Source organism: Mustela putorius, unplaced genomic scaffold (assembly GCF_011764305.1).
Source record: "Mustela putorius furo isolate JIRA1106 unplaced genomic scaffold, ASM1176430v1.1 tig00000785_pilon_pilon_pilon, whole genome shotgun sequence".
In the NCBI taxonomy this organism is placed as follows: Eukaryota; Metazoa; Chordata; class Mammalia; order Carnivora; family Mustelidae; genus Mustela; species Mustela putorius.
In genome coordinates, this window is record NW_025421480.1 from 8,291,040 (window position 1) to 8,317,680 (window position 26,641).

Consider the following 26,641-nt stretch of genomic DNA (forward strand, 5'->3'; position numbering starts at 1 on the left):
AGCACATTCTCCCCCTGCCACCGGGCTGGCCTGGGTGGGGCGTCAGAGCAGGGGGTGCTGTTTTCTCCCAGCAGAGAAACGGGGCCTGAGACCCCCAGGTGGGATGGCGGGCGACGAGCCATGGCAGAGCGCCACACGAGACCCCCCGCAGAGAATCCCGCCAGACGGCTGATCCATTCACTCGCGCTCTTAAGGATTTCAGACTAAGTGCTAAGAGAGACCTGCCCCCGAATGAAGCGGGGGACACCCCAACCAAGACAGAAAATCCAACCTAAGGAGTAAGAGGGGTTCGAGAGCCCAGAGGGGCAGGCTGGCAAAGTGCACCCCGAGGTGATCTGAAAGCCCAGGCCGCCTGAATGCTGATTTCCTGGAGGACGGAGCCCCAGAGCAGCAATGCAGGAGGAACGCAAGGTGGCTGTCGGGAGGAGCCTGGACACTTTGGGGTGACAGGACAGCTGCTCTGAAAATATAGCTCTCGTTCTGCTGAGGGTCACAGACAAAGGCCTGGGAACCCTGTTCTTGCCGGTGAAGCCCGGGCCCCGGAATGGGGTTGCTCTCTGAGGAACCAAGACATTGGCGGGGGTCCTACATGGTCAGTTTTAGAAGACTGACAAGCCAGCTTTGAGGTGGCGCAGGGCCCAAGCTGAACAAGTTAATAGCCTTCGACACTCTGTGTATTTAAAATACAAGATACACAGCCATTTAAAAAAAAAGAAAGAAAGAAAGAAAAAGAAAGAAATTCTGCCATTTGCCACAACGTGGATGGAACTAGAGGGTATTATGCTGAGTGAAATAAGTCAATGAGAGAAAGACAACTATCCTATGATCCCACTGAAGCATGGAATCTGAGAAACAGAAGAGGATCACAGGGGAAGGGAGGAAAAAATAAAGACGAAACCAGAGAGGGAGACAAACCATAAGAGACTCTTAATCACGGGAAACACGTTTACTGGAGGGGAGGGGGTGGGGGCAGGGGTGGCTGCGGATGGACGTTAAGGAGGGCACGTGGTGGAAGCCTGACAAGTCACAGACGTCTCCCTCCCAAACCAGTAATACGTTATATGTTGATTAATTGAATTAAAATAACATGTAAAAAAATAAGCAAATGTTTTAACTCAGTATGTAATTCAAGACTAAATACCTCAAGGTACTCGTCGGGGAGAGCTTCTGCCGTCTAAGAATTTAGCTGAAGGCATGACTTGAAATTTGTTGAAGGAAATTCTAGGGAACCACATGGGCCAAAATGTTGCATCCACCAGATCTAAGCTGCCATCGGTGGTGGGGACAGGTGTTGGTTGTGCTCTGCGAGACAGGCCCCCCCAGGTGCTCGAAGGCTGGACTCATGAACGGTCACCTGACTGTTGCTCTCCACAAGGCCTGCTTGGTCGTGAGACTCGACCCTGCCATCTGGATGTAGAGGACACATGGGTAGATGTCCACTACGTCACGGTCACCGTGTTCTACTGCGTAACGTGTGGTCATAAAATAATGTGCCCAGCGAGGACGGTGTGTACTTTTCACACCTGTGGGAAAGGCAGGGACTCGGTTAGCTGGGATTCTAGGTGGAGACCAGGTGGGGGTGGTGGGCGGACCGGACATGCGGTAAGCAGGTGGCTGTGGGCTGGGTTAAGCTGCTGCGAATCTTCTCGTGTTGGTGGTGGAAGCGTGTGTAGGTCAACTTTCTTTGAGCTGTCGTCGACTCATTCAGGCACATGACTAAAAGTGACATAAGCCCTACCGGTCTCTCAGGGGTCAGGGGCAAGGTGGGTAGAACGTTTCCGGACAGAGCGGGGGTTCTCACTAGTAATGGGGATTCACTCTCCAGATCTGGATTTGCAGTTTGAAATGCGTTCTTCCCAAGCCTCCAAATGTCACAAGTAAGCACTTCCTCTTCGTTTATTTTTCCCTAGGAAATTCTGTACCAAGGGAGCCTTTGTCTGGCCTACTGTTCCTTCCCTCCCAGATCAGTTCAGCCCCCCGCCTTCCCTGGCATGCCCTCCTCCCTGCCGACGTCACAGGACTGGCCCCTGGAAGCCACGGTCCCTGCTCATCTCCTGTACACATCGCGCACTGCCCCCCTCCCCCGCCCACTGCTGACGTCACATTCGTGGTCCCGTAGCCACGGCCCCCTACGAGTCCCACAGGGATTGTGGGGTCCTCACATCAGTCTTCAGAGCTTGTGTATGCTTTGTACAAGATGGCAGTGATTCTTGGTGGCTGTGCCTGCGTCCGGCACTGTACTTGGCTTCTGTTAATGGCTCATCACCTTGCTTTGCTTGGGGACAACGTCTGTGGCTTTCATCCAGCACACGACATCAGGTCTGCAGAGCGGTCGGCTTTGTCCGTCAGCAGTGGGGTGGGAGGCAGGGTCAGAAGTGGGAAGGAACGGTGCAGGCACATCTCCTGGGGAGACTGTATTTTCTACATGGGTCCCCCCAGGCAGCCTCCCCAAGAGGAGGGCAAAATGCTGGCTGGAGCCGTCATGGTGTCACAGGAGGATATTTTTATGCAGCAAAAATCGGAGGACTGGGAGAAAATGCGGAAGTGGAAAGCGGGAAGGGAAAAGCAGGACGGGGGACACTGGGGAGGACTGAGGCTACGGCTGGAACCGCCAGCAGACGCGTCCGCACCCTTGGTTAGGGCAGTATGGTTCCCGGCAGCCAAAAGGCAGAAACAGCCCACATGTCCGTCGACAGGATACATGGACAAGCAGAATGAGGTCTGTCCGTGCAGAATATCATTCAGCTTTTAAAAGGGCATGACTTCTGACACCAGGATGGCACGGGCGAGTCTGGAAGGCATTCCACTAAAAAGATGCCAGAAAATGAGACACGTATTATGGGAGTCCACTTACATGAGGGGCTTAGGGGACGTAATAACAGAACAGCAGGGGTTGGGGGCTGGGGGTGGCCTGGATGGGGAGTCGGAGTTTAACAGGGACAGAGATGCAGTTTGGGAGCGTGAAAACGTTCTGGGGGCGGATGGCGGTGATGCTCACACCACAATGTGAATGAGCACGAGAGGCGAGTGTGGGGGCCTCCTGTTACCCGTCCACCGAGGAACAGGAAACAGCGTGTGTGGGAGTCGGCCTCTCTTGTTTTTCTTCTGCAGACAAAGCGACAGCCGCTGCCTTTAAGTGCGCCTCGCTTTCTTCAAGGCAGCTTTAAAACCCGCTCGGACATTTTGTAAGCAATCCCAGCACTGCCTACTAACTTAATTTGTGTTCTGCTCGCCGCTAGCGCCCAGGAATGTTATTAAAATGTTCTTTCCTGGTCTTCCCGAAGACCGTTCAGTCCTCACAGGCCAGTTGATTAATGGCAGGGAAATGGCCCTTCATTTCTTTGCCTTCAAAACAGTGCCACCTGGGTCTTTTACTGCCCTCAGAGCAGATGTCTTCTGCAAAGAGCAGACTCCCCACCAGCTCAGCCCCTCCTCCTCCGACACATAGGTGACAAGCCACCGGGGTACGCCGGAAGGTGCCCTGCGGGAGTCTTCAGAACATTGACCTCGGGCCTCCCCCAGATTAATGATCCCTGACCGGGCTGGGTCGGGGCTCCCTGGAGGGTCGGCGGAGAAGGAGGGTCCTCTTCTGGGGAGGACGACGGATGCTAGCCAGGCAAGGAAACAGAGCCCACCCCCACGCAATGAGTTTGCAATATTGGTGTGTAGGGCGTGGCTCTTGATAGTCTGTTCTCGGATGAGGGATTTTTCTGAGCGTTCACCACGTCTCTGCCTCTGCCAAGTCCTTCCTGTGATCACCCTCTGCTCAGACCCAGAGTAGGCCCGTGAGGTAGACGTTCCTGCCATTCTGTTTTCATGGAAAAGGAAGCCAAAGAAGGGATGTAGCTGGACTAAGGCCACGCGTGGATCCAGTGTCAGAGCTGGGATCTGAACCCAAATCTGTTTGGTTCCAAAGCTCATGTCCCAACACGGGAAGAACTGCATGTCATCTGGAGTCCCCAGTACGTTCAATAGGCCTGTGGTCTGGGTCATCATCCTAAGTATAGGGACAGAGAAAAGCAGTCGGACCCAGGGCCAGTGGGTGTCCCCGCCCTGCACCTGCCCTGTTCACCTGTGAGCCCTTCTGACTGTCCAGCCCATCTCTCGGCTCTGCTGCCCAGCTGGCCCTTCCAGGACAAAGGTGAAGGCATAACTGGGCGAGTCCTGCCTGCAGATTCACCTGTTCCCAGGGCGGGGTTGCGTTGGCTGCGGAGAAACTCCTGTCAGCCCAGGTCCAGCCCTGGATTGGGCTTGTCCTTCCCCCGGCCGTGGTCTTGACTTGGCCTCCCCGGGCCCGGCATCCCAGACTCCTGCCTTCCAGACACTTGTTGCCTAGGGCACTGTGCACAATGGTGTGTGTGTGTTGTGTGCGCGCGCGCACGTGCGTACATGTGCACACACGCATGCATGCACACATACACACACCCTCAAATGTGATGGCAAGCCAGGGCACTGGCCTTCTTCATCTGAGGAGTGGGCATCTTTGGACCGGGTGAAGTAGAACTATCTAGAAGGACCTGCCCAGTGACCAAGGAGGGGTTGGGAAGTGAGTCAGACCTGGAATTCCCTGAAGGGACAGAGAGGTCCTGCGCGGTGATTGCTGCCCCTGCCCGGAGTTGCTCTCGTGCCGCAAGGATGGTCTACAGAAGAAGCGCCACCCCCTGCTCCCCAGGAGAGGAGAGGGGGCGGACAAGGTGAGGGACTGTCAGGTCAGCGCGTGGTGCTCGAGGGCCCATGGCGGGATGGCGAATCCCCTTGCGTGTGCTTTTTCCGGGTGGCTTGATGCTTGGTCTGGCCCCCTGAGGATGGTGACCTTGATCTGCTCCTGGCGGGGTGGTGCTGTGTTTCTTTCTCCATGACCGTGGAATCTCCCCTGACGCAACCTTAGGGAAACACCTTCCCGTAGTCCTGATTTGCTTCTCGGTAGGTCTGGGCAGTGTGGCCCTGTGAGCGCTAGGGCTTGGGTGCTCTGGAGGGGACCTTGGGTCTGGCGACTTCCTGTTTTGGCTCCTGTCTGCTTTCTGGATCGATAGCACGCTTTCTGGCCTTCCTCACCTGAACACTGCAGGCGTCTTGCAAGTTTCCAACCTTCCTCTCCCCTAAATGCTCAGGGACCACAGCACCAGCTTCATTAAACTGGAAAGTCTGGCGCTTCGAGAAGTCTGTTTTATAGGAAACCGAAACCCACGCTAGGATTTTGGGTTCACCTCCCAGATCACGGGAATTTATTGCCTCGTTAACAGTCAAACAAGTGTTTTAAATGATCCAGGAACAGGCTGACCACTTGGAATCCCGGATAGTCCGCCAGGCCTCCTGTCTTTAGCAGGTGTGCGACTTACTTTTGCTTCCAAGGGCGCCCATCATGCGGAGAAACGAGGCAGGAAATGAGATGTGAAGAGAAAATTGAGTGCGTGGGCATTCTGGCTTCTCAAGAAATAGGGTGTGTGTGTGTGTGTGTGTGTGTGTGTTATCTTTTGTTCACTAATGCATTCCGAGTACTCAGAACAGTGATGAGCACACAGGAATATAGTAAATATTTGTTGAGCGAAGAAACAAACAACTATGGGTGTGTGTGTGTTGCACACAGACAAGGGTCACACCTCTCCCGTGAGTCACTTATCTAGCAACCTTGAGTAAGATAAATGACAAATTGGAACATTGTCCAAAGGGCCATGGAGTAGCCACACGGGGGGAGCAAAGCTGGGGCTCTTGTTTCTGGACTCAGTAGAGAGCCCCTGTCCGTCAGAGCCAGGCCTAGGTTAGATACTGTTCTTGGCCTGGAGCAGATCAGAAATGCAAAATAAAGGTAGAGGTAATTGCAAACACAAACCCAACAAAGGGACGCCTCACAGCTTGACAGCAGGAGATAAGACAAGAAACAGACCCCAGCCAGCTGGAGTACACCCTTCTGGAACCAGATGGCTTAAGGGCACAGCCTTTTACACTATCCTGTCCCCTTGGACATGACGTCATTCTGCACAGTATGAAATTAATTAATGTTCGTAGTAGACGCTGAGTCATCAAAAGCAGAAATTACGTCTCATAATTTTATTAGAAGACAAGATCTCTAATTCTTTAGAAAGAGTCCTTTGGACGGTGTAAGTAACTTTTCCTAAAACGTCTACACTTCCATTATCTATACCAGGGAACAGAAAATGGTAACCTGAAAGCCAGATCAAGCTCATCTGTGGCAACTTTTGCTGTAGTAGTGGAGCTGGGAACTTGCAGCAGAGACCACGTGGCCCGCAAAACCAAAGGCATTTATTGTCAAAGTTGGCCCATCCCTGATCGAGACATCGGCCTTTTCCTGGATGTCAGTTTCTGCTTATGTGTCTGTCCAACTCATTTGCATATGCATTACCGAGTGATCCGTATCCACGGGTGTGCGTGCATGACACATTTCTGTGTGCTGGTAAGCACAACGAAATGTTAAGCACCACATTTCCTTTACTTCTCCAACATGACTCAATAAAAGGGTTTGGATCTAATCAGCCATTACTCTTACTGCTTCACTCCACTGATGATATGTTGTGATCTCTGACCCAGTGGATAAGAACATTCTGGCGAACTCCCTTGGACACCTCGCCGCACATTCCCCATCCTTCCAACAGCTCTGTGAGTTGAAGTGTATTGATCACACCCAAAGCGTTTATAAGATAGATGTCCTTGCCATGCATGAAGAAGTCAATGACTGTGTAGCCCAGGCTACGTGGGTCTTGTGAGACATTAAACTGGTACTGGAAGTCAGCTGTCATGGCAAGAAATAATATGTGGCTCATCAGGTCGGACTTTGTTTTCAGATTATTCTTTTTTTTTAATTTTTAAGATTTATTTATTTATTTGACAGACAGAGATCATAAGTAGGCAGAGAGGCAGAGAGTTAGGCAGAGAGAGAGAGGAGGAAGCAGTCTCCCTGCTGAGCAGAGAGCCCAGTGTGGGGCTCGATCCCAGGACCCTGAGATCATGATCTGAGCCGAAAGCAGAGGCTTTAACCCACTGAGCCACCCAGGCGCCCCTACTTTCAGATTATTCTTGTGGCCTTTGCCTGGACTCAGTGGGGAAAGTTTCTCCAGCCTGGTGGGGATGTTGATTGGTTATTCTGTGCTGACGTGACTATCCCGCATTAGCAATGGTTTTTTGGACTTTGATATGCTCCTGGCTCAGGCTAGCTAATACACTTCACTTTATGCTATTACTTTTGAAGTACCAGGGGCCAGAACTGATTATGGAAGGCAGGCTTCTGAGATTATAGACGCCTGTGGGTAGCCTATGTATGTGTACCATTAAAAGAAGCACTAAGACACTCTTTGGACTTGGCATGGGAAGGGGGTATCTTTTCTATTGAGATATAAATCAGATGCCATAAAATCGACCCCTGTAAGTGTACAGTTCAGGAGTTTTGAGTCTATTTATGAAGTCGCACAGCTACCTCACCTTTTTAGAAATTTTCAAAGTTGTATTTATTTATGTGGAGCCCAACATAGGACTTGAACTCACAACCCTGAGATCAAGACCTAAGCTGCGATCAAGAGTCAGATGCCGTACCGACTGAGCCACCCAGCTTGCCCCTCATTTTTTTTAATATATGGGGAGTTCGGTTCGGTTTTGAGGAGCTCTGTATAATCCCACAGACAGTTTCTGAAATCTATGCATGCATCCCTTCCTGTCCAGATTTACCAAACAGCCTGGGCACGACATGGCCTCTGATCATTCTAGGCCCCCAAGTTCATTTTATACATCAAATCGCTCATCCCAGGACGGCGGTGTCGGGGAACACCAGGGCCCAGGGTTCCAGGCCTTGACCCTCACCTCAGACCCCAGGGGTCGACCAACGTCCTTCCCTCTGGGATTCTTTTTTCCTCCATGACCGTGAAGCAGGAAGAACATATCAGAAAGGACACACTGCTCTAGCCGAACTGGTTCTCAGTAGGCTCTGTTAGATGCAAATGGGGCGTCCCATTTCGCTAGCCTTCATCCTCAACTCCTTGTCCCCATCTGTCCTGCCCTGGACCAAGGTGACTGTGCAGTCCCTCATTCATTCCGAAGTGCTTCCTGAGTTCCTGCACCGCACACTAGACCCTGAGAACAGAGAGGTGAGACAGACAGGCTCCCACTCTCATAAAGTTTCTATTTCAAGGAAGACATGACATGGAATGACTAATTATCCACTTAATTATGCAGTCACGGTTGTGAAAAGGGCACTGGAAGAAATGTACGGGGTTTGGGATATAAGGGTCTGCCTGAGCCTACGGGTGGGGAGATGTCTCTGAGGGTGTGAGAGGGTAGCCAGGGTCCGACGGGTCACGGTGGCCGGGGAGGATGTGAAGGGAGGCGGAAGCTACATCACAGTCAGAGGAAGGCTTTTGGACGCAGCGGTGGAAATTTCCAAAGTTCCAAAAGCCACTGCAGTTGCCGTGTTGCACGGTCAGCAGGGAGATGGTGGGACAGGGATCCACTGTCCTCCTCGGGGGACACGAAGGTGGCCGCTGTGGCTGGCGGAGGGGCGGCGGCGGGGGTGGGAAGCAGGTTCGAGATGTTCAGGAGGTACATCTCATTCATTTGTGGCCGTCATTCCTGCGGCTGGAATCTGTCCTTCTTCCCTGACCCCAGCCCCTCGATGACCTCATTTCTCTCTGGCTGACGCTATGCGGAGCAAACAGTAAAAGCCGATCAGCGTCCCTGGTCTCAAGTGGGAGTCGGCTGAGAGCAGCTTTGGATGGTATCCAGATGGAATCATGCTAGGCATCTCCTTCTACAACTCAACGTTTTTGCCCTGAATTGCATTTTTCAGGTCTGTCCATGTCGACACACGTAAAAAGCCGATGACTCTGGTCCTTACGTTCTGTCCCCCAGCCCGGGTGGACACACCTCTCCCCAGCTTCTTCCACCCCCATCCCCACTTCCATGCCCCCGCACATCGCTGCCCGTTTCTTCTCAGTGTCTTTTCCTGGTTCCGTCTCCTCTCTCCAAAATAACACGTGGAGAGCTCAGCCTTCGCACCTTTTCCCTATCTGCACCCCCTCTCTCCATGGCCTCTCCCGATCCCATGGCTGTAAAAGCCGTTAGCAGCTCTGCTGGCCTCCTTGTGGTCCCCGGACATGCTCAGCCTGCCCCCACCTCGGGGCCCACACCTGTGCACCTGTCCTCGGCCGGGATGCCCTCCCGAGGTGCCTGCGGGGGCTCACCACCTCGCTGCCTTCACGTCTCTGTTCAGAGTCTCCCAATGGAGAAGCCCTCCCTGACCACCCCGAGATAAAGAGTAGTCCCTGCTGTGATCCAGAAGCCCTTCCTAACTGCCTGCTTTCTCATTCTCCATGTCCGCGGGATGTGTCTTACTTGCTGGTCTACTTGTTCTTCTTCAGAGAGAGGTCCAGGAGGCGGAGACTGTTTTGTTCTCTGCTCCGTCTCAATGCGGGGCATATAATAGGTGCTTAATCAACGGTACGTGGAGCAACTGAATGAAGTCCCCACAGGAAATGCCTCCACAGATGCTTTTGAAATTCCGTGTCTTTAATTTTTTAAAAGTAAATCTCTTTGAGTGTGAATGGGTTCACATTTCCAAAGTGAATACAATAGTAAAAAGTATAAGTGAGTCTTCTTTCCTCTTCCCTGAAGTTTTAAAACATTTATAAATGTATCTGGAATGGTAATAGAAGATTCCAGAAGGTTTAACAACGTGTTTTCAGTTGATGGTAAGAGCCAGACGGGTTTAAATAACATTAACAGGGTATGGTTTTACTAAAGGAACACCGTGTTTTTAAAATGGAAACTTCAATAATCCCATTTTACAACTTCCCTAAACCTTTGAAATACATAGTTCTCATTAATGTTGAATTATTTACTAAAAGTGCCCCCCAAATAAACCCACCCCGATATTAACTGCCTAAGGTCTAAAGGTTTTTAACAACGTCTCAGTGATACTGGCTTAATGAATTAGGTTCTAGGAAAAGTGACCAGGCTTAGTTAACAATAAATCAGGCTCTCCTATTTGCAGAAAAAGCAGCTAAAACTCTGCTTGTAAATAATAATGTGGAAAGATCTGGTATTAATCAAACCACCGTCCCCAGCTGGGCTGTGTTTTCAGCTCCCAAACGCCGTGGAGTTAATCTTGAGCATGCCTATATTTGAAATTTAACACAGTCACGCAGTCCTTTGAGAACGAACTTTGGCAGTAAATCAGGTGGGGATTGCACCTGGAACACACGTAAAAAATCATACTTCCAAAGGCTTTGTCTTCCATCCGTTTTTGTTTGTTTGTTTGTTTTTGTTTTTAATCATGAGGATAGCCTCTTGACTATGCGGTTCAGTATTTTTTGCATCTTGGGTATTTTCTAGCCCTCCCCTGCTTTCCATTTTACCAGCCACAGAGTCCTCAGACCCTTCTCTGGGATTCCACGTCTGGTCCCTGAGGTTGCCCACACATTGTGGCGGGAGGCCCAGCAGCCCCCCTCCCCTCCGAGGGGAAACAGCTCTCTCTGTGCCCCACGACTTGGAGGTGATTCCACAACCCCCGCAAACACGCGTGTGTGGTGTTGTGGTCCTAGAGGCTCTTGGCAGCTCTCCACAGCGTTTACTGATTCCATTTGCGGGGCTCATTATGTGGAAGTTCATGTGGTGTGAGACTCTGTTGGTCTGTCTTTCTGGAACATTCCACCACTGTGAGGAAAGAAGTCCAGCAGAGTGACTTCTCACAGGTGTTTCAGTGAGTGTGGCGTGGGGCATTCATGGGATCAGTCTTACTACACATGGGGAAGAAAGAGAACCACTTGCCACTTCACGTATCCTGAACTGTCCATTTGGATAAGCGTAGCTGAGAGCATTTTTCTTGTCTGTGGGCAAGATCTGGACAGAGAGCTAGATGCTGAGCTGGGCTTAGCATTTTGATCTTGGCCTTCTCTGGAGCCAAAGGCTTATTACCTGGATGGGTCCCTCTGGTCCTGTTATTCTGTTAACCTCCCCCTTTTATATTAAGTTTTGAATTTTAATTCTAGCATAGTTCTCATACAGTGTTAGATTAGTTTCAGGTGTACGACAGAGCGATTCAACACTTCCCTACATTACCCGGTTGTCTGTGACTCCATTTAATTCTCCCACTAGTACCAAGGATGAGTATCATGCCTGCGTTACTGAAGGCGAAGTTACTAAGACTCACGGAGATCAGAGGTTGGGTCCAGGTTGTGGAGCTCGGACACTGGGGAGCGTGACGCACACTCATATTTGCAGCTCACCTAGAGCTCTGCCCATCTGTGAACCCGTCGTAGGCTCCTGGATGAAGAGGGGGGACCGTGGTCTGTGTTGAATACCTTGTGTTTTGTAATAGTCTATAAGGGTTAGGACCATGTTTATTTTCCAACACTTAGCAAAGAACCTTGCCCCATTTGGTACTGATACGTGTTTGGTAAATGATTGCAATTAGTGAACAAAGAGACGAAAGAGTGACTCTTGAATGAATAGTGAATTGGGCAGAAATCTGCCTGTTAGAGAGGTTTAGAATGTGGCCGTGTGCGTGCGGCGGATACGCCTGAACCGTTCATTTCTTCTAGCTCGCTATCAGCATGGAAGGTCTGAATCCAGGCCACGCCGTGTTTCTTAAAAAGTGCTCAAATTTTATTGGAATCTGTACTCAAAATCAAAGTTAAAATCTGTTTTTCAGTGAGTCCTCTGATCTCATTCTCCCGTTGCTCCTTCCCCTTTCAAGTTACCTAGGACATACGTGGGTGCGGTTTTGCAGGCTTATCCCCCTGTTGGAGCACACAGATCGCTGGGTGCACTGGCCTGCAACTTCCTGGTGGTCCCGGGGAGGCAGGGGGGAGGAGGGGGCGGGGTCTTCTCCCCCTCCTGGAGCTCTCACTCCCTGTCCGTCTCCTCTGTGCTGCTTTCCCTGCTCTGCCCCCCAGAGTCGTGTCCCTCACTTCCTCCAGGAGAGATGGACTTGTGAGCATGTGTGCGTATGTGTGTTGTGTGTAGTGTAGTGGGTGAGTATACGTGTGGTGTTTGGTGTGTGAATGTGTATGTGTGGTGTGTGTATGTAGTATGTGAGTGTGTGGTGTGTGTGTGGTATGGGTACATGGTTGTGTGTGGTGTCATGTGCGTATGTATGCGTGCATGGTGGTGTGTGTGTAGTTTGTATATAGTGTGTATGAGTGCATATGTGGTGGGCTATGAGTATGAGTGTGTATGGTGTGTGTGGTGCACGTGCATGTTGGTGTGGTGTGGTGTGTGTGAGCATGGGAGTATATGGTATGGTTGTGAGTTTGTATGAATGTGTATGTGTGTGGTGTGTGTGTGTGATATAAGCGTGTGGTGGTATGGTGTGATGTGTGTGTGTGTTCATGGATGGTGGTGTGGTGTGTGCATGTGAGCGCCTGTGATGTGTGTATGTGATGTGTGTGTGGTAGGTGTGTGTGCAGTGTGGTGTTTGTGGTGTGGAGAGGGGAGTGTGGCCCCTTTGCTACTCCGGCTGCTTTCCTCCAGTCTTGGCTCTGCCCTCCCCGCGGAGGTGTCCGTGTTCTCTTGGGATGACCACACCAGAGGTCTGGGCGGTGGACTCACGTTCTCACTTTCCTATATGATTCGTCACACAGGTGGGTAACATACATGAAGTGACTAATTCAAATCTGTCTTTTATGGGGCTTACAAATTAAAAAGGCTTCTTTAAAAATTCAAAGATTAAAAGAAAATAAAAATAAAAATGCGAAGGTCAGTGAGCACTTTAGCCGGAGAGCTGTTGAAGTCGAGGCTCCCGTGTGCTGGGCCGACTGATGGAGCACACACACCCCCACCCACCTTCCCGGTCACCCCGGTCCGGCGTCTGAACTGTGGGAGGGGACGGCGTCTCTGAGCCTGGCACGTGGTCTGTGCCACATCCATGTGGGTTCTGCAGGGACAGCGAAATCTCTGTCTTCTCCCTAATTGCATCAAATTACATCTTCGAGATGGGTTTCTCATCACAGTGTTGGTTTTCGCTGTCCCAGAGGGAAGCTGCAAACTTACGATGATATGAAGTCTGGGCAGAGGTCTGAGGCCATTTCAGAGTGAGAGCAGCCGTGGCAGTGTCGGCAGCAACCCGGGCCGGGTGGTCAGGTTGTTGACCTCAGGCTCCGTGAGCAGCCGCTGAGGCCGCGAAGCAGATGGATCGTTTCACGGGCACAGAACGTGGATCCCCCGACAGCCCTTCCCACCACGCTCCCGTGAATGGCTGGTGGTCCTGTAAGCAGCAGAAGGGGGCAGTGGTGCATGTACCCCCATAGAAGGGCGGCGGGGGGCTGGGGGCTGGGGCCTGCTCTCCACCGGCGCACGGGGGTCTGTGCCCACTCGTGGCAGCATCCACGGCCCGCCGTGGCGGTCAGCCACGACCGAGCGGTCACCATGTTACGAGACTGTGCTTTTGAGATTTGGGGGACTCCACACCTCAGTGAGTGTGGGACAGAAGCCGGATTTGCTTCTGGATTTAGAAGCATCTTTGCCCCGCATCCATTCCCAGGACAGTCGGGAGAGGGCGCAGGCCCCGCCCTCAGCCTCGGCACAGCTGCCCCGGGGACTGGGCCATTCTGGTGGACTGGGTATGTGAGTCTTTTCGCAAATATCTTGATTTTTACCATCAGCCTTGGCCTCTACCTACTAGCCCCCTCCCAGCTGTGACCACGATGACAATTTTTGGTCTTTGCAGATGTCCTCCAGGGGTTGAGAGCCCCTGGAGTCAGGGAGAGAATTTTGCTGTGTGCCCGTAGTCTCGGGGCTCTGTCCCACAAACCATTTATCGTTGTCTTGGATTATTGTGTAGAAAAAGCAGTGGTCCCCAGCACCAAGCTTTCCGCGGTTCGTAAGGCGGAGTGGAGAGCTCCTGCCTGAAGGCCACAGCGAGGGTGGGCTGCTCGAAAGGGACGGACGGATGTCCCTATCCGCCTGTTCCTCTGTTTCCCCTCATTCTGTCTCACTTCCCATCCGCTCATGAAAGCGTCCCCCAGAGTCACCCAGAAGCCTTGCTAAAATGCAGATTCCAGAACCCCCGAAATCCTCACACAGGATCCAGAGGATCTAAGAGAGGTCCCGGGATCTGCGAGTTACAGCTTGGGGAAGGGACAGGAGGCCAGGTCGTGCAGGCCGGGTGCACAGACTGTGACTTGGCTCTGAGGGGAGTCGGGCAGGCCAGGGAGGCCTGTAGTCAAGGAATGTCAACACCGGATTTAAGACTTCAACGGGTCCCCTGGCTGCTGTCTCGAGGAGACTCCAGGGGCAAGAGTAGAACTTACCATTACTATTAAAATCATGGCATGCTTTCTGCGCCCTTGGAATTTGCCATGATTATGGAGATAGAACACGTCCAGCGCTAAGTAACAAGGAAGTGTCCGCCAAGTGATTCGGGTAACTCAGATCGGAGAAGTGCGTCGGAGGTCAGCGGGGAGAAGACATCCCTTCTGAGAGTCAGGTTTCATGCCCAAGTTGGGTCTTACACTGGACGAACAGGGTTTTTTTGTTTGTTTGTTTTACCTTTATGGGGCTATAATTGGCTTTCAGTAAACCATACACATCTAAAGTGTGCGATTTGATGCACTTGGTCACATGTATAGACCATGGGACCACTGCCGCCATCGTGGAATCTCCATCACCCCCACAAGTTTTCTCGTATTTACAAGGCAGGCTGGGAGTTATCACGAGGGCAGGGGCTGGAGCAAAGGCCCAGAGGCAGGAAATGCAAGGGCTTCTCTGGACAGAAATACACCTGCCCTGAGTATGCAGGAGGGTCGCATGGGGATCCCTGAGACAGGTGTCTGACAAGACAACTTGAAGCAGATTACTCAGGGCTGGAAACACAGGCGTCACAAGAGGTAGGACCCAGGGGGACCAGCAGAGAGATTTAAGCGTGTTGTAGAGTATCGTGAAATTCCATCTTTTTGTTGAAATTCCGTCTTTTAAGAACACCAATCTCAAATTGTAGGTACTTTATTTTTCTGTAGTGAGTCCAAAAAGCATCACCAAGTACATTTCTGCAGCATTTCTCGCATCCAAAGTCCATTAAAAGAAGAAGAAACATCAGGCAATTTCATAATTAGGTAATTAACAGAATCCTTAAGAGCATTAAACTAACACAACTACTTAGGGATTGAAAAAAAAAAATCCAGTGCCCCTGGATGGTACGTTGTAGCCCACACGTGACAAATACATCTAATGCAAATGGACTTCAAGAGTTCAAAGTTAGAATTCAAGTGTACCACACATGCATGAAGCCTTCATCAGTGCTTCGTATCTGTGGAGTCCTGGGCTTTCGTTTTGTGTCAGGTTGGACGAGAACCTTGTAGCTCTGGGCAAAATGTAGGTAAGTATTCAGTGAGCATCTACACTCCGTCCTAAGGCCTTGAACTGTTTGTGAACAGATCCTCTTCCCCAGGGCCCCGGGGTAGCCTGGAGGACCAGATTTTCAGGTTCGGAGGTAGTTAGACTAAGGCAAAACCATCTTCCTCTTTCTCTGCCTCCTGGGTTGAGGTGGAGACACCAGTCTTGGATTCTACTTGAACATTCCCACAGAGCACCTTCAGGGGCACTGCCCCCCTCCTGGGGGAGAGGTGAGGAGTTCTTCTCAGTGGGGCAACATTGTATCATCGGTTCCATTGTCAGATTGTTTCACCTCCCAGCCCAGAGAAGAAGGCTGGGAAGCACCAGTATGCTCTGTGCTCAAGAATTCCACAGACCCCTTCTTACTTTGGTTCCTTTTAAGAGGACCTCGACTTACGCGAATGTGAAAGATGCTAACTAAGACCGTATGTCCTCATCTTTGTGATGTCCTCAGCTCTTAATTCCAAAGGTGTTTGCTAAATCCTCCTTGGTGGAAGCCCCGAGATAATTGTCACCATATTGCCATCATCATCATCACCTGAAGGACTAAATTCATAAACGCGACGTGTGGTATTAGATACTGAGAAGTATGACACTGACGCTAATGACTACTTGGGTGGCTCAGTTGGTGAGGCCCCTGCCTTTAGTTCGGGTCATGATCCCGGGGTCCTGGGATCGAGTCCCGCATCAGGCTCTCTGCTCAGTGAGGAGTCTGCTTCTCCCTCCGCCACTCTTCCTGCTTGTGCTCTCTCTCTCTCTCTCTCTCTGATGAGTAAATAAATAAAAATCTACAAACAAAATAATAATTACTGCCTTCACTTAACATTTTCCAAGGACCGGGACAGTGTACCCCACATTTCACACATATGACTGCAACTAATCCTTGCTCAATAAAACAGGGACAATTCTCAGTTCCCGTTTTTACATTTAGGGAGACTGAAGATTGGGGAGGGATTTTTCATAGCTCTGAAATGGTAAACCAGGGGCCCAAACCTTGCATGCTTGTAAGGGAACGTTTCCAAGAGCATGGACAAACCCTGTCCATTCCATTGAGTCACAGAAGATGAGACATGGGGATTAAAAAAGACTGTGGTCTTAATGGAGACACCATACCTATTCTTTCAAGCAACCCGTGAACTCTTCTTAATCGTATTAAGTTCTAATTTAAAAGCTCCCTTTTGTTTTGAAGCAGAAGGGTCTTACGAGCTGCAATGCTTTTCTGCAGTTGCTGCAGGCAGCCGTGTGAATTGCATGCCTGCACCCAGCAGCCTCCCGTGGGGACCACAGTCATTTCCACCCAAGCCGCCCCCCGCCCCTGCATCTCCCTGTCCTAATGCTGAGCCAGACTGCTTCGGCTGGGCGCAGTCACTACATCCCAGGTTAATCTGGTTTCTTATGTAGAACAGCTTTGGTCTGACAATGTTTCTTCCCTCGGGGTTTTTTTTTTTTTTTTGGTCTCTTTGAGCTCATTACCAGCATGCCTTCACGTTCATGCTTGCTCACATGCTAGGATCCGTGTCCGCGTGTGATCGTCATTACCAAGTGGAGTGCCGGTGGCTTGCAAAGCAGAGGAGGAAGGGAGATGACAAGCCTTGTGTTCAGATGGCGCCAGGGGCCGGAGGGAGGTTTCATGGTAACGGTAACGAAGCCAGTATGCTGGCTGCCCGAGATGTCAGGGCTAGCCTCTGTCCCTGCTGTGGTTGTCTTTTTGGCTTTGGCTTTCAGGCCTCACCTGAAAGGATGTCGAATGATCGCACCCCTGTGAGCTCTCTTCCACACCCCTCTGCCTCCCTCCCTCTTGCAAGCCCCTAACTTTGCAGAACAAGCCTTGTGTCCTTGTGCCAAACACAGGGGACCATTCGGACCCTCTTCAGCTTGCATGATGTTAGTGAGAACAGCAGCCCCTGCGAAGGGGGTCACTCCTCACCACGCAGGGCAGTGAGATGTCATCACTTGACATCACAGTCTGATTTCCCTGGAAGCCTTCCCTCGAGGGTAGTCTGAGGCCCTCTTTGGGGGTCTGGGGGACTCTGTGATCAACAGGAGTAGAGAACATGATGTTTAGCGGCTGGTCACTTGCTCCAGGCAGATTCAACAAGAGGGCTGGACGAGTGAGTCTCACTTGGGAAGGACTGTGGGTCATCAGGCCCGGATGCATGAACTTGATGTATGGAAAGTGAGGTGAGCAGGTCGGGGGACTGGTGAGCACAGGGGGACCACATCACCCTGAGAAAGAAGTTACACCCACTAGTCGGCATTTGGGGTACATCCTTAGATTTTAGATATTTAAATTCTCCTTTCTGCCCCTGGCTAATTAGGATGTGGTCAGATTATCTTGCTGTTTCTCCTTCTGAAATTACCAAGGTCTGGGCAAAAAAAAAATAGAACCACTTCTTTGGGGGGCATGTGAGTCCAAATATTTGAATATTGAGCTAGGTAGGAATGAGAGTGTGTGTTTTCTTGGTTCAGACGCTGCTGAGGTCTCCTATCTGCGGGTTTGCAAACCTTCCATTTTGCTGTTTCCCTTCAAAAAAAAAAAAGAAAAAAGATCATTAACATGGGCACCTGCCTTTGGGGACAGACCCGCTGTGAAGAGCACAGATTCTTGAGAAAGAAAGAACACTGATGAGGAATGTGTCCGGAGGGGAGGAGGAGGCGGGAGCACAACCTCTCGCTGGAAAGATTCTGAGGAGTGTGAAGGTAAAATCCATTGATCTTCTGGGAAGCTGCCTGCAGTTCTCAGAGTCCTACCCGCCATCCCGGGCCTCCTGGGACAGCGTTTACGGAGGAAGAAAGTTTTAAGAACAAAGTGGAAAGAAACTGCCTTTGAAGTACAGCTTTAAATCTGGACAAGCTTGTCACGAGGGGCCTCTGGAAAAAGAAACCAGGAGCAAACAAGAACGGGAATTTGTATGACACATGTTAGACACTGACTCCAGCCCTCGCCTCCCTCCCAGACCCAGAGGCTTCGGAGGAACACCGTCAAAGTACGCTTCTGGCTAAAATTACATGGAAAAAACCCACACCCCTGTCCTCGAAAGTGGCGTTAGCATTTATGGTGGAGCAGAGGATGAAATGGGGCAGAAAGCGATGAGGACCCTTAGCACATGGTCTGCTTGGGTAGTAATTCCTGCGTCCTTGCTCCGGGTCCACGGTTGGTCTGTGCTCTCGGGAGCAGCCCCGCCTCATGTGCCGAAAGCCAGCACTGCGCCCCACCCCGCTCTTGGACAATAAGCGTGCCATGTGCTTCCCCGGGGGGCCCAGCCCTGCTACCCCAGAGTGTCCTGCCGATCTGGGCTACTCCTTTATGTAGGTTTCCCTTGTTTTTCTGCTGATGAGCTGGCCCGATGGTAAAACAAACAAAACCCAAAAATCTTTGCGTATAAACATTACTTTTCTGGCAACTTAGGAAAAACAGTGAGAGATTGTGTATTGAGGTAAGAGAAGGAGGATATAATCTAATAGTTGAAGGGAGAGTCAGGTCAAAGGAGGGCATCCGGATCATGGTGGACACACGCGAGGCTTTTGAACCAGGTAGAACAATACGGTTGGAAAAATCTAATTAAACATTGGGTCTGGAAGAATTGTCTAATAGGCAAGTAGCTCACTTAGACAAAATAAACGAGAGGTGGGCCCAGACCAACTTTGTTACTTGGCTGTTTCTGCCTTGCTTGGGTTATTTTCATTCACTGATTTATTTCACAAATACTTTTCCAGCCCTACCTTGGGGGGGTGTGAATTAAAGATGGAAAGAAAGATTATTTCCTCTCAAGGAGCTGACGGCGGTCTAGTAGAGAGAGTCCTACAAACAGAAACCACAGACGTGAGGTCTAGAGTGTAAGGATAGGAAAGCAGATACCACTAGAGCTGCCTTTTAGTAAAATTTTTTTTTGGGGGGGCAGTTTCAAGGTCAAGGTTAGAATCGGGGAGACCACAGTGATGTGAGAAGTGCTAACAGCTTTATTATGGCAGGAGGCATGGAGCGGAAGGACAGGCACGGGCTTTTAGAAGGTACCATCGGCCTTCTAGATTTCCAGCTTGGATGCCAGAAGGGATAAAGGTACTATTTAAACTTTGATGGTAACTGTTGGGATACAAATAGGTTTAGGGGCAAATAAAATTAATTTTGATTTGTCAGTGTGAAGAGTATTTCTCTGGGAGACGTTTTCCAGGAAGGCATGAGATATAAGGCTCAGAATTCTGGAGAAAGCCCAGCGAGGACAGGGAGAGAGAATTCATAGTCACTGGGGTATCGATTGCTCTTGAAGGCCATGGGCTCGGATGCCATTTCCTGGGGAAGAGAGAGTTTGTTGTAATTTCTTAGAACAGTCTGTTAGAAGTTGGAGGTGCTTAGGGGATGTGGCGGGATGATCCTTTCCCCAAAATGCCCTTGGAAAAGTAAAGGAGCCATAAAGTGGTCAGAAAACCATCTTACTGTGTTCCTTTCCAGCAGTCAGGGATGGGAGGCAGAGGCAGGTCTGAACATGACCTTCACTGTCCCTTAACCCTCCTTCTAAACATGACCAGGATCCTCGGTGTTTTCTTGAATTCATGGGGGATGTGGAGGGCAAATAATTTCTGTTATTTCTGAGAGGGAGAATGTTTTGGGTGCAGAACCCTTAAACTTAAAAGTCCACGTTGAAAATGACGTAGAATGTGGGAATAAGTAATTGACCTTTGAAACAGCTAAAGGCTGAAATACGGTGTCGTCATTAAAAATCACATTTTCAAATGATATTTATCTATAAGGGAAAATTCTCGTTATGTAGTATTATATGAAAACAGAAGAGACATGGGGGCATCTGGGGGGCTCAGTCAGCTGAGCATCTGCCTTCTGCTTGGGTCATGATCTTGGGGTCCTGGGATCGAGCCCCACATTGGATTCCCTGCTCAGCGGGGAGCTTGCTTCTCCCTCTCCCTGTGCCCCTTGGCCTGCCTGTGCTCTCTCTCTCTCTCTCTGTCTCTCAAATAAGTAAATACAGTCTTTTAAAAACAAAAAGAGAAAGCAGGAAACTCTAACTTGGCATATGAAGGCTCAAATAAATTTCTTTTGAATAAATGAACATTTCCTAGATTGACAAGGTGAAAACTTTATGTGCAAAAAAATATGAGTCCAGGGATGAATATGACTCTTCATGAGCTAATGATCGAGAAGTCTGGGTGTCGTTCAAGCTTTTAACCCTTCTGGAGCTCAGTTTCCTTATCTGAAAACAGAAGTGACGGTCTGCTCGAACGTGGTCCGCGAGGGGCCCGTTTGGATGCCACACGCTTTGAGTTGCACTGTGACTCTGGGCAAAGCAGCTGTCAGCGAAAAGGACACCACAAGACAGGTCTCATACGGTTCGCATCACTTGCTCAACCAGACTTGATCAACCTTGACCTCCTATTATTTCCCATCATTTTATCCGGCTGTCTTGAGTTTCTGTCCCGCAAGCCACTCCTTGCTGCTGCTGTGTGAAGAGACCTCTTGATTTATTAATCAATTAATCAGGGCACACTGAGGAGCTCTTCAGGGTAGTTAAACAGGCAAAACAAAATGCTGCGGCCCGTAATCAAGATGGATCCTAATTGCGAACAGCCCTCCCACTGTGGATCTTCCAGCCAACCCCGGCCACCCCATAAACGCTGACAGTAGGTTTCAGAAGAGCAGGTTTCCTTCTAATGCCCTAGAGGAAAACAAGCCTAGAGATGAGTCTCATCCATTATTTGCCTCTCAGAAGTTTGATCAGGCCCCCAAGGTGGCATACGGCTCTGTCCCTATAATACACAGAACTACTCTCTTGTTCCAATTTCTCCACAACCAGGGTCACAGAGCTGGAAGGACCTCACAAGGAGAGGCCATGGCCTTGTGTGACGGGTGATGGTCTCAGTGAGGCTACGTAGCTTGTCCCAAGGTCACACAGCTAATTAGTAGCAGAGCTGGAACTAGAATATCCGAATATTCTGGTAACCAGTTGATCCTCCTAGGGTATGTTTCTGATTTCTCTTAGATGAGGGTTTCTGAACTAATGAATTTGAATCGTCGTTGTAGATGAAGTTTATGGGGAACGGTATCTTGGACTGATTGCCAAGGAGATAATTTTCTTTGAGTCGGTCCGGGTATCAGACTCCATGTATCTAAGCTTGCCATGAGCAAATGGTAATCAGTGAATCTTCAGGCTTGCGAGGCTGCAGGGTCTCTGGTCCAGAATCTGTTCCGTTTGGTTTTCTTCCAGTGGCACTTAGCACACAGTACTAATGAGGCCAAGACTTTCTTAGAATAGAATCTCCATCAATCTCCAGTTCCATGGGTCACAGGGAGCCAGGGACCCCATGCTTTGGTCCAGAACAACTGCACTCCCCCCTCACACCTGCACAAACATTTGTGTCTTCTTAGTGAACACCTTGGGGAGGGACAGGTACTGCTGTAATTCCTTAGCGGATGCAAGAAGAAGAATCCAGTATGTTCTTATTTGACCATCCTGGTGAGGAGGAGGCTTAGAGATTGTTTTTAAAAGTTTTTCCTTAATGTCTGCACATCATGATCTTATATCCATCACCTGTGTTTGTCCACCAGAGGCTGTCCTGGCAGTCTGGCTGCTCATTTCTGTTGGCTGTCTACCAGACAGTCCCACTCTGACTTCATCTAGGGCCTCGCTCTTGTGTGAATTGCGCTTCCCGGCCTTGAGTGATAGGTTCTCCTGTTTTTTTCTCTTGTGTGTTCTCTAGGACCCTGCTTTCTCGGCTGTGATTCACGACAAACTCCAAGTCCCCAACACCATCCGGAAGGCTTGGAATGACAAGGACAATCGCTGTGACGTTTGTGCTACGCACCTGAACCAGCTGAAGCAGGAGGCCATCCAGATGGTGCTGACCTTGGAGCAGGCAGCGGGCAGTGAGCATTATGATGGCTCCCCTGGCTCGCCCCCGCCGCTCTCCAACATCCCCACCCTGGTGGGACCCCGGCACGTGGGTGGGCTCCAGCAGCCCAGAGAGTGGGCCTTTGTGCCTGCCCCCTATGCCTCCTCCAACTACACAGCCTTTGTCAACAACAGGCATAGCAGCAAACCCAACAGTCTTGGGGTCAGCAATGGGGCCGAGAAGAAGAGTGGGTCCCCAACCCACCAGGCCAAGGTCAGCCTCCAGATGGCCACCAGTCCCAGCAATGGAAACATCCTCAACTCAGTGGCCATTCAGGCTCACCAGTACCTGGACGGCACCTGGTCCCTGTCGAGGACCAACGGGGTCACCCTGTACCCATACCAGGTAAGTGGCCTCTGAACAAATTAGAGTAAGTTGGGTTGGAGTCAAAACAGAGACATGGCAGCACTTCCTGCCTTTGTCCATTTCCTTCTGGGAACTTCCCAACTCAGAGCCTAATGTCCCCAGGTGACCTCGCTGGACATAGCTAAATAAAGAGAAAATATCTGAGGGACCAGTGATCCCTCTAGCTCTCTGCTTCAACTGTGTGGACCTTCCAGAAGAGGTGTGGACTCCCTTCCTAACCTCTTTCGCTTTGATGGACCAGAACCCTTTTCTCTTTGCAACTCACTTGAAATACGGTTGGGATGACATTACCAAAAGTGTCTTCCCATTTTCTTATTATCTCTTTGCAGTTATTGAAATGAGCACAAAGTCCCAAGTTTCCCTAAAGAAATGAGAGCAGGTCCTAAATCTGCCAAGGAATCTTTAAAAAAAAAAAATTGTCTTGATTTCTCTTGGGTGAGTTTTCTGTTGGATAAGGGTTGGGTTTACCATATGTGTCTGTGTCCCCTGCACTGGGTATGTGGGAAGCCACAGAAAGCATTGAGAGTTGCTGTGGCATGGAGAGGTGGCCGTGGTCATGGACTGTGCTAGTCAGGGAGGCTAGCTGGGGTGGAACAGATGATCTCAGGGTATTTCTTACACATGTTCCTGCTGTGCTGGGTGTTTGCTGCATGATCTTCTGCTCCTCTCCGTGTCGCCCTTTTCCAGAGGCCTCAGAGTCTGCCACCAGTTCTTGTACAAGAGGCCAAGAAATGAGGGAAGCAGAGAGATTGTGGAGAATCTCACGGGGGGACATGGGAGTGAAGAGGGGAGCCCAGCCTGGCAGGGGCACAGGGCACTTCCAGCTGCATTCCTATAGCTGGAGTCCAGGGGTTTGGCCTCCCTTTCCCACTGGGGAGGCTGGGAAAGCCAGTCTGTCCATGTGTCTGGGACAGAAGGGAAGCAAGTTGAGCAAACACAACATGGTTTTTGTTACAAGCGGCAACGATATGGGGAAGCATAAAGGTAGGTAAATGCGGCTGATGATCCAACTCCTGGTGACTTTTCTAGAGCACAGCTGTCTACTCTTGATCTGTGAAGGAGTGTGGGCAGCCTGGATCGGTGTCTCGAGAAGTAAGCATTCTTGGTTTGCCTACCACGTTCATTACCGGGTGGGTGCTTTGGAGTTTACGAAATGCAGCGTACACGTCATTTTCTGTAACCTCACAGTAGGACCGTGGGTGGGAAGGACAGATGTAGCATCTTACTTTTGTGGACAGGGAAATCGAGGTACCTGCGGCCCTGTAGTCGGTAAGAGAGCCAGCACCAGCTTGCCCCTGCTTTGGGGAGAGGCTTCCATCCCTCAGCAGCTCCCGACTTTACCACCATATCCCAGAACAGTCTTCGATCAACCTCTTCCCCAGAACTGGCTCCTTTTCAGGCGTGGCATTCCAAAGAAAACCATCCTATCCTGACCTCCAGGGGCCCACCTGCCCCTTTCCTTTTGGCTGGAATGTTCTGGGCCGTGGCATAAATCTGGCGATAGGCCAACAGCACCCCGACAGGGCTTCCCAGTCCAATGCTGGAACCTAACCGTCCCGGACCTGAATTCCCTTGCCCCCTTCCGTTGCTGAATCACATGCCTTCTCTGCTTAAGATTTTAAATACTTTATTTTGGAAACTACAAAAAGTCAGAAGGTTACTGTAAAATCACAAACAAAATATACAAAAAAGTCCAAGTAAGACTTTAAAAGTCAACCACACCCAGAAATAGACTCTCTAACAGTGGGTGCCTGTCCTCCTAGTATTTTAAGGGAGCAGCATTTATGAAATGGCGATGTTGTTTAATTCTGTCATCTGCTTTCCGCTTAATACACTGGGTGCATTTTCCCGTGCCATTAAATAGTTTCCTAAAATATGACCCTTAATGGTAGCATAATACGCCCTTATATAAATACGATCCATTATCTGAGCATGGCCCGATTTATACAACCAAGCGCCAATTACTAGCGTTTAGGTTTTCGCTGCTATAAATAAAACACTCCCGGACGCATTCTTCTCCCCAGGTCGTGTTTTCCACACCTCCCGGGCTGTGCTAGCCACGTACTCGTGTTACTCAGACAACTCATGTTTCACCTCCCCGGGGCCCCGGGGCCCTTGAAACATAGATCCGGTGTTAGCTGGAAGACCCAGCCAGCACCCGGCACGAATGAGCAGGGACAGAGGGACTGGATGCTGGCGACCTCCTGTGAAAGGGTCGGAGTGCTGGGGAGGTTAGGATGGGTGGGGGGCGGGAGCGGGGCCCATGAAGCTGCCGTCTACACTCAGGTTCAAGGATTATGGGTGCATTTCTGTCATCTGTGCTCTGATTCTTTCTGCTTCTCCTCTCTTCCCTCCACCTCTGACGAGAGAGAATCTCCGGGACAGTAACAAATGTGTATTAGCCTCTAATCAAGCCCGGGCGCTCTGCGGGCTGTTGGTGGGGCTCCTGCCTTGGGTCCTGGGGCCCTCAGGGGATAAGGCAGGTGAACCGCTCGGTGTGTGCCAGAGAGGTGAAGGCAGGGGTGCATCCCAGCTTGCTCTGAGAGTGCACAGAAGGGCTTGCGGTCCAGCCCGCAGCCAAGGGCGGGTTGCTGTGGTCTAGAGGTGATTCCCACGAGCTACCCATTTGAGATTTTCCTGGGTACGTTGGATGGCTCCCCTCCAACTCCAGGACAGACTGATTCATGCCTTTCCCCCGGGTTGATAAAGGGATCTAAGGGAATCTATCTGGGATAAAGCCGTTCGGTGCCTGGCTGCAAATCAGCATCCGGGTGTCGTGACTGTGTCATCCCGATGCCCTGGGCGGGGTGACCCGGGTCTGGCCAGACTGAACGTCTCCTGCTGTGGACATCTCCCTGCAGGAAATACCCTTCAGCTCACAGTCTAGCTAGCTCAGCAGAGACGGTTGACTGCCCTGAAAGCTGACCTCACTTTTCCTGCCCACCCGCACTCCCACTCCCCTCCCCACGGAGCGGACAGCCCTCTGGACTGGTGCCAGAGCCGTTCTCTGGGCAGAGAAGCATCTAGGCTTTGTTGCCGCTGACAGTTCTGCTCCACACCCAAGGACCCGGGGCCTGCGGAAATGAGGGAGAGGAGGACGCTGACCGTCTGCCATTTCAGTGCAGGGAGCATGACAGAGACGGGGACAGGCTTCCCAACAGTGACGGGGAATCCTTCGCATGGGCCCGACAGAGGTCCCTCCAGCCCCCTGTAACCCGCCGTCTTCAAGAAGCAAGCCTCAGTTTCCTGGAAAGACTTTCTTCGATGAGCTTGTAGACAGTTAACAGTCTATATATTTAATAGGGGAAGCAGAAAATATTCTAGAACCTTCCATGGACCACCTGGGTTTTAACTTTAAAAAGACGTGACTTCATAACTTCATCTTTTTGAACGGCAGCTGCTTTTGCCTGATTTCTCTTCATTTTGGTAAATAAGTGCAGGAAAGACTGTATCCTCATCACGCTCGGAAACAAAAGAATGTTTGGATTCCAGTCCAGAATCACAGAGTCCAGCAGAACGGTCACCGTCTTTGGCATCATGGTGGGAATCTGGAGACCCTTTCACCAAGGGATCAAGTCCATGGCTCCAACACTCATTGAACTTCAGCTTAGTAACTTAACATCTTAATTTATTTCCTTACCTATGGAACCCCTACCCTGTTAGGTGGTTGGATAGCAGAGTTAAAAATAGGAAAATATTTTATGAACCATAGGGCAGGGATACCAGCATCAGTGATCTATTCAAATCCCCTCATTCGCCAGAAGAGAAGACTGCCGATGAGAGATAACACATTCTTTGTTCAGAGTTTCCGGAATCTTGGTTGGATCCCTTTGGCTAGATTACAGACTCACGGAGAACACGGATGCTTTTTGTTCTTATGTCCCTCGCAGCAACTAACACATGCAAAAGTGGCTGCTCCTTAAAGAAAATGTTGCTCTTGGGGGAACAGTAATGGAGCTTCTCGTGATCAGCCCTAGGTTCAGGAAAACATTCCAGGCAAAAGACCTATCCAGACCCCAAGATTTTTGGTGGAAACCAACCG

General features: G+C 50.5%; 1 protein-coding gene across 1 annotated transcript in view; it reads left to right on the top strand.

The window, feature by feature from the left end:
* Nucleotides 1-26,641, top strand: part of KIF26B (kinesin family member 26B) — a 409,198-nt gene that overhangs the window by 137,937 nt on the left and 244,620 nt on the right. The window contains exon 3 of the mRNA XM_045084746.1: nucleotides 22,042-22,578. Within this exon, the coding sequence (XP_044940681.1) occupies nucleotides 22,042-22,578 (537 nt within the window). The remainder of the gene's footprint in view (nucleotides 1-22,041; nucleotides 22,579-26,641) is intronic.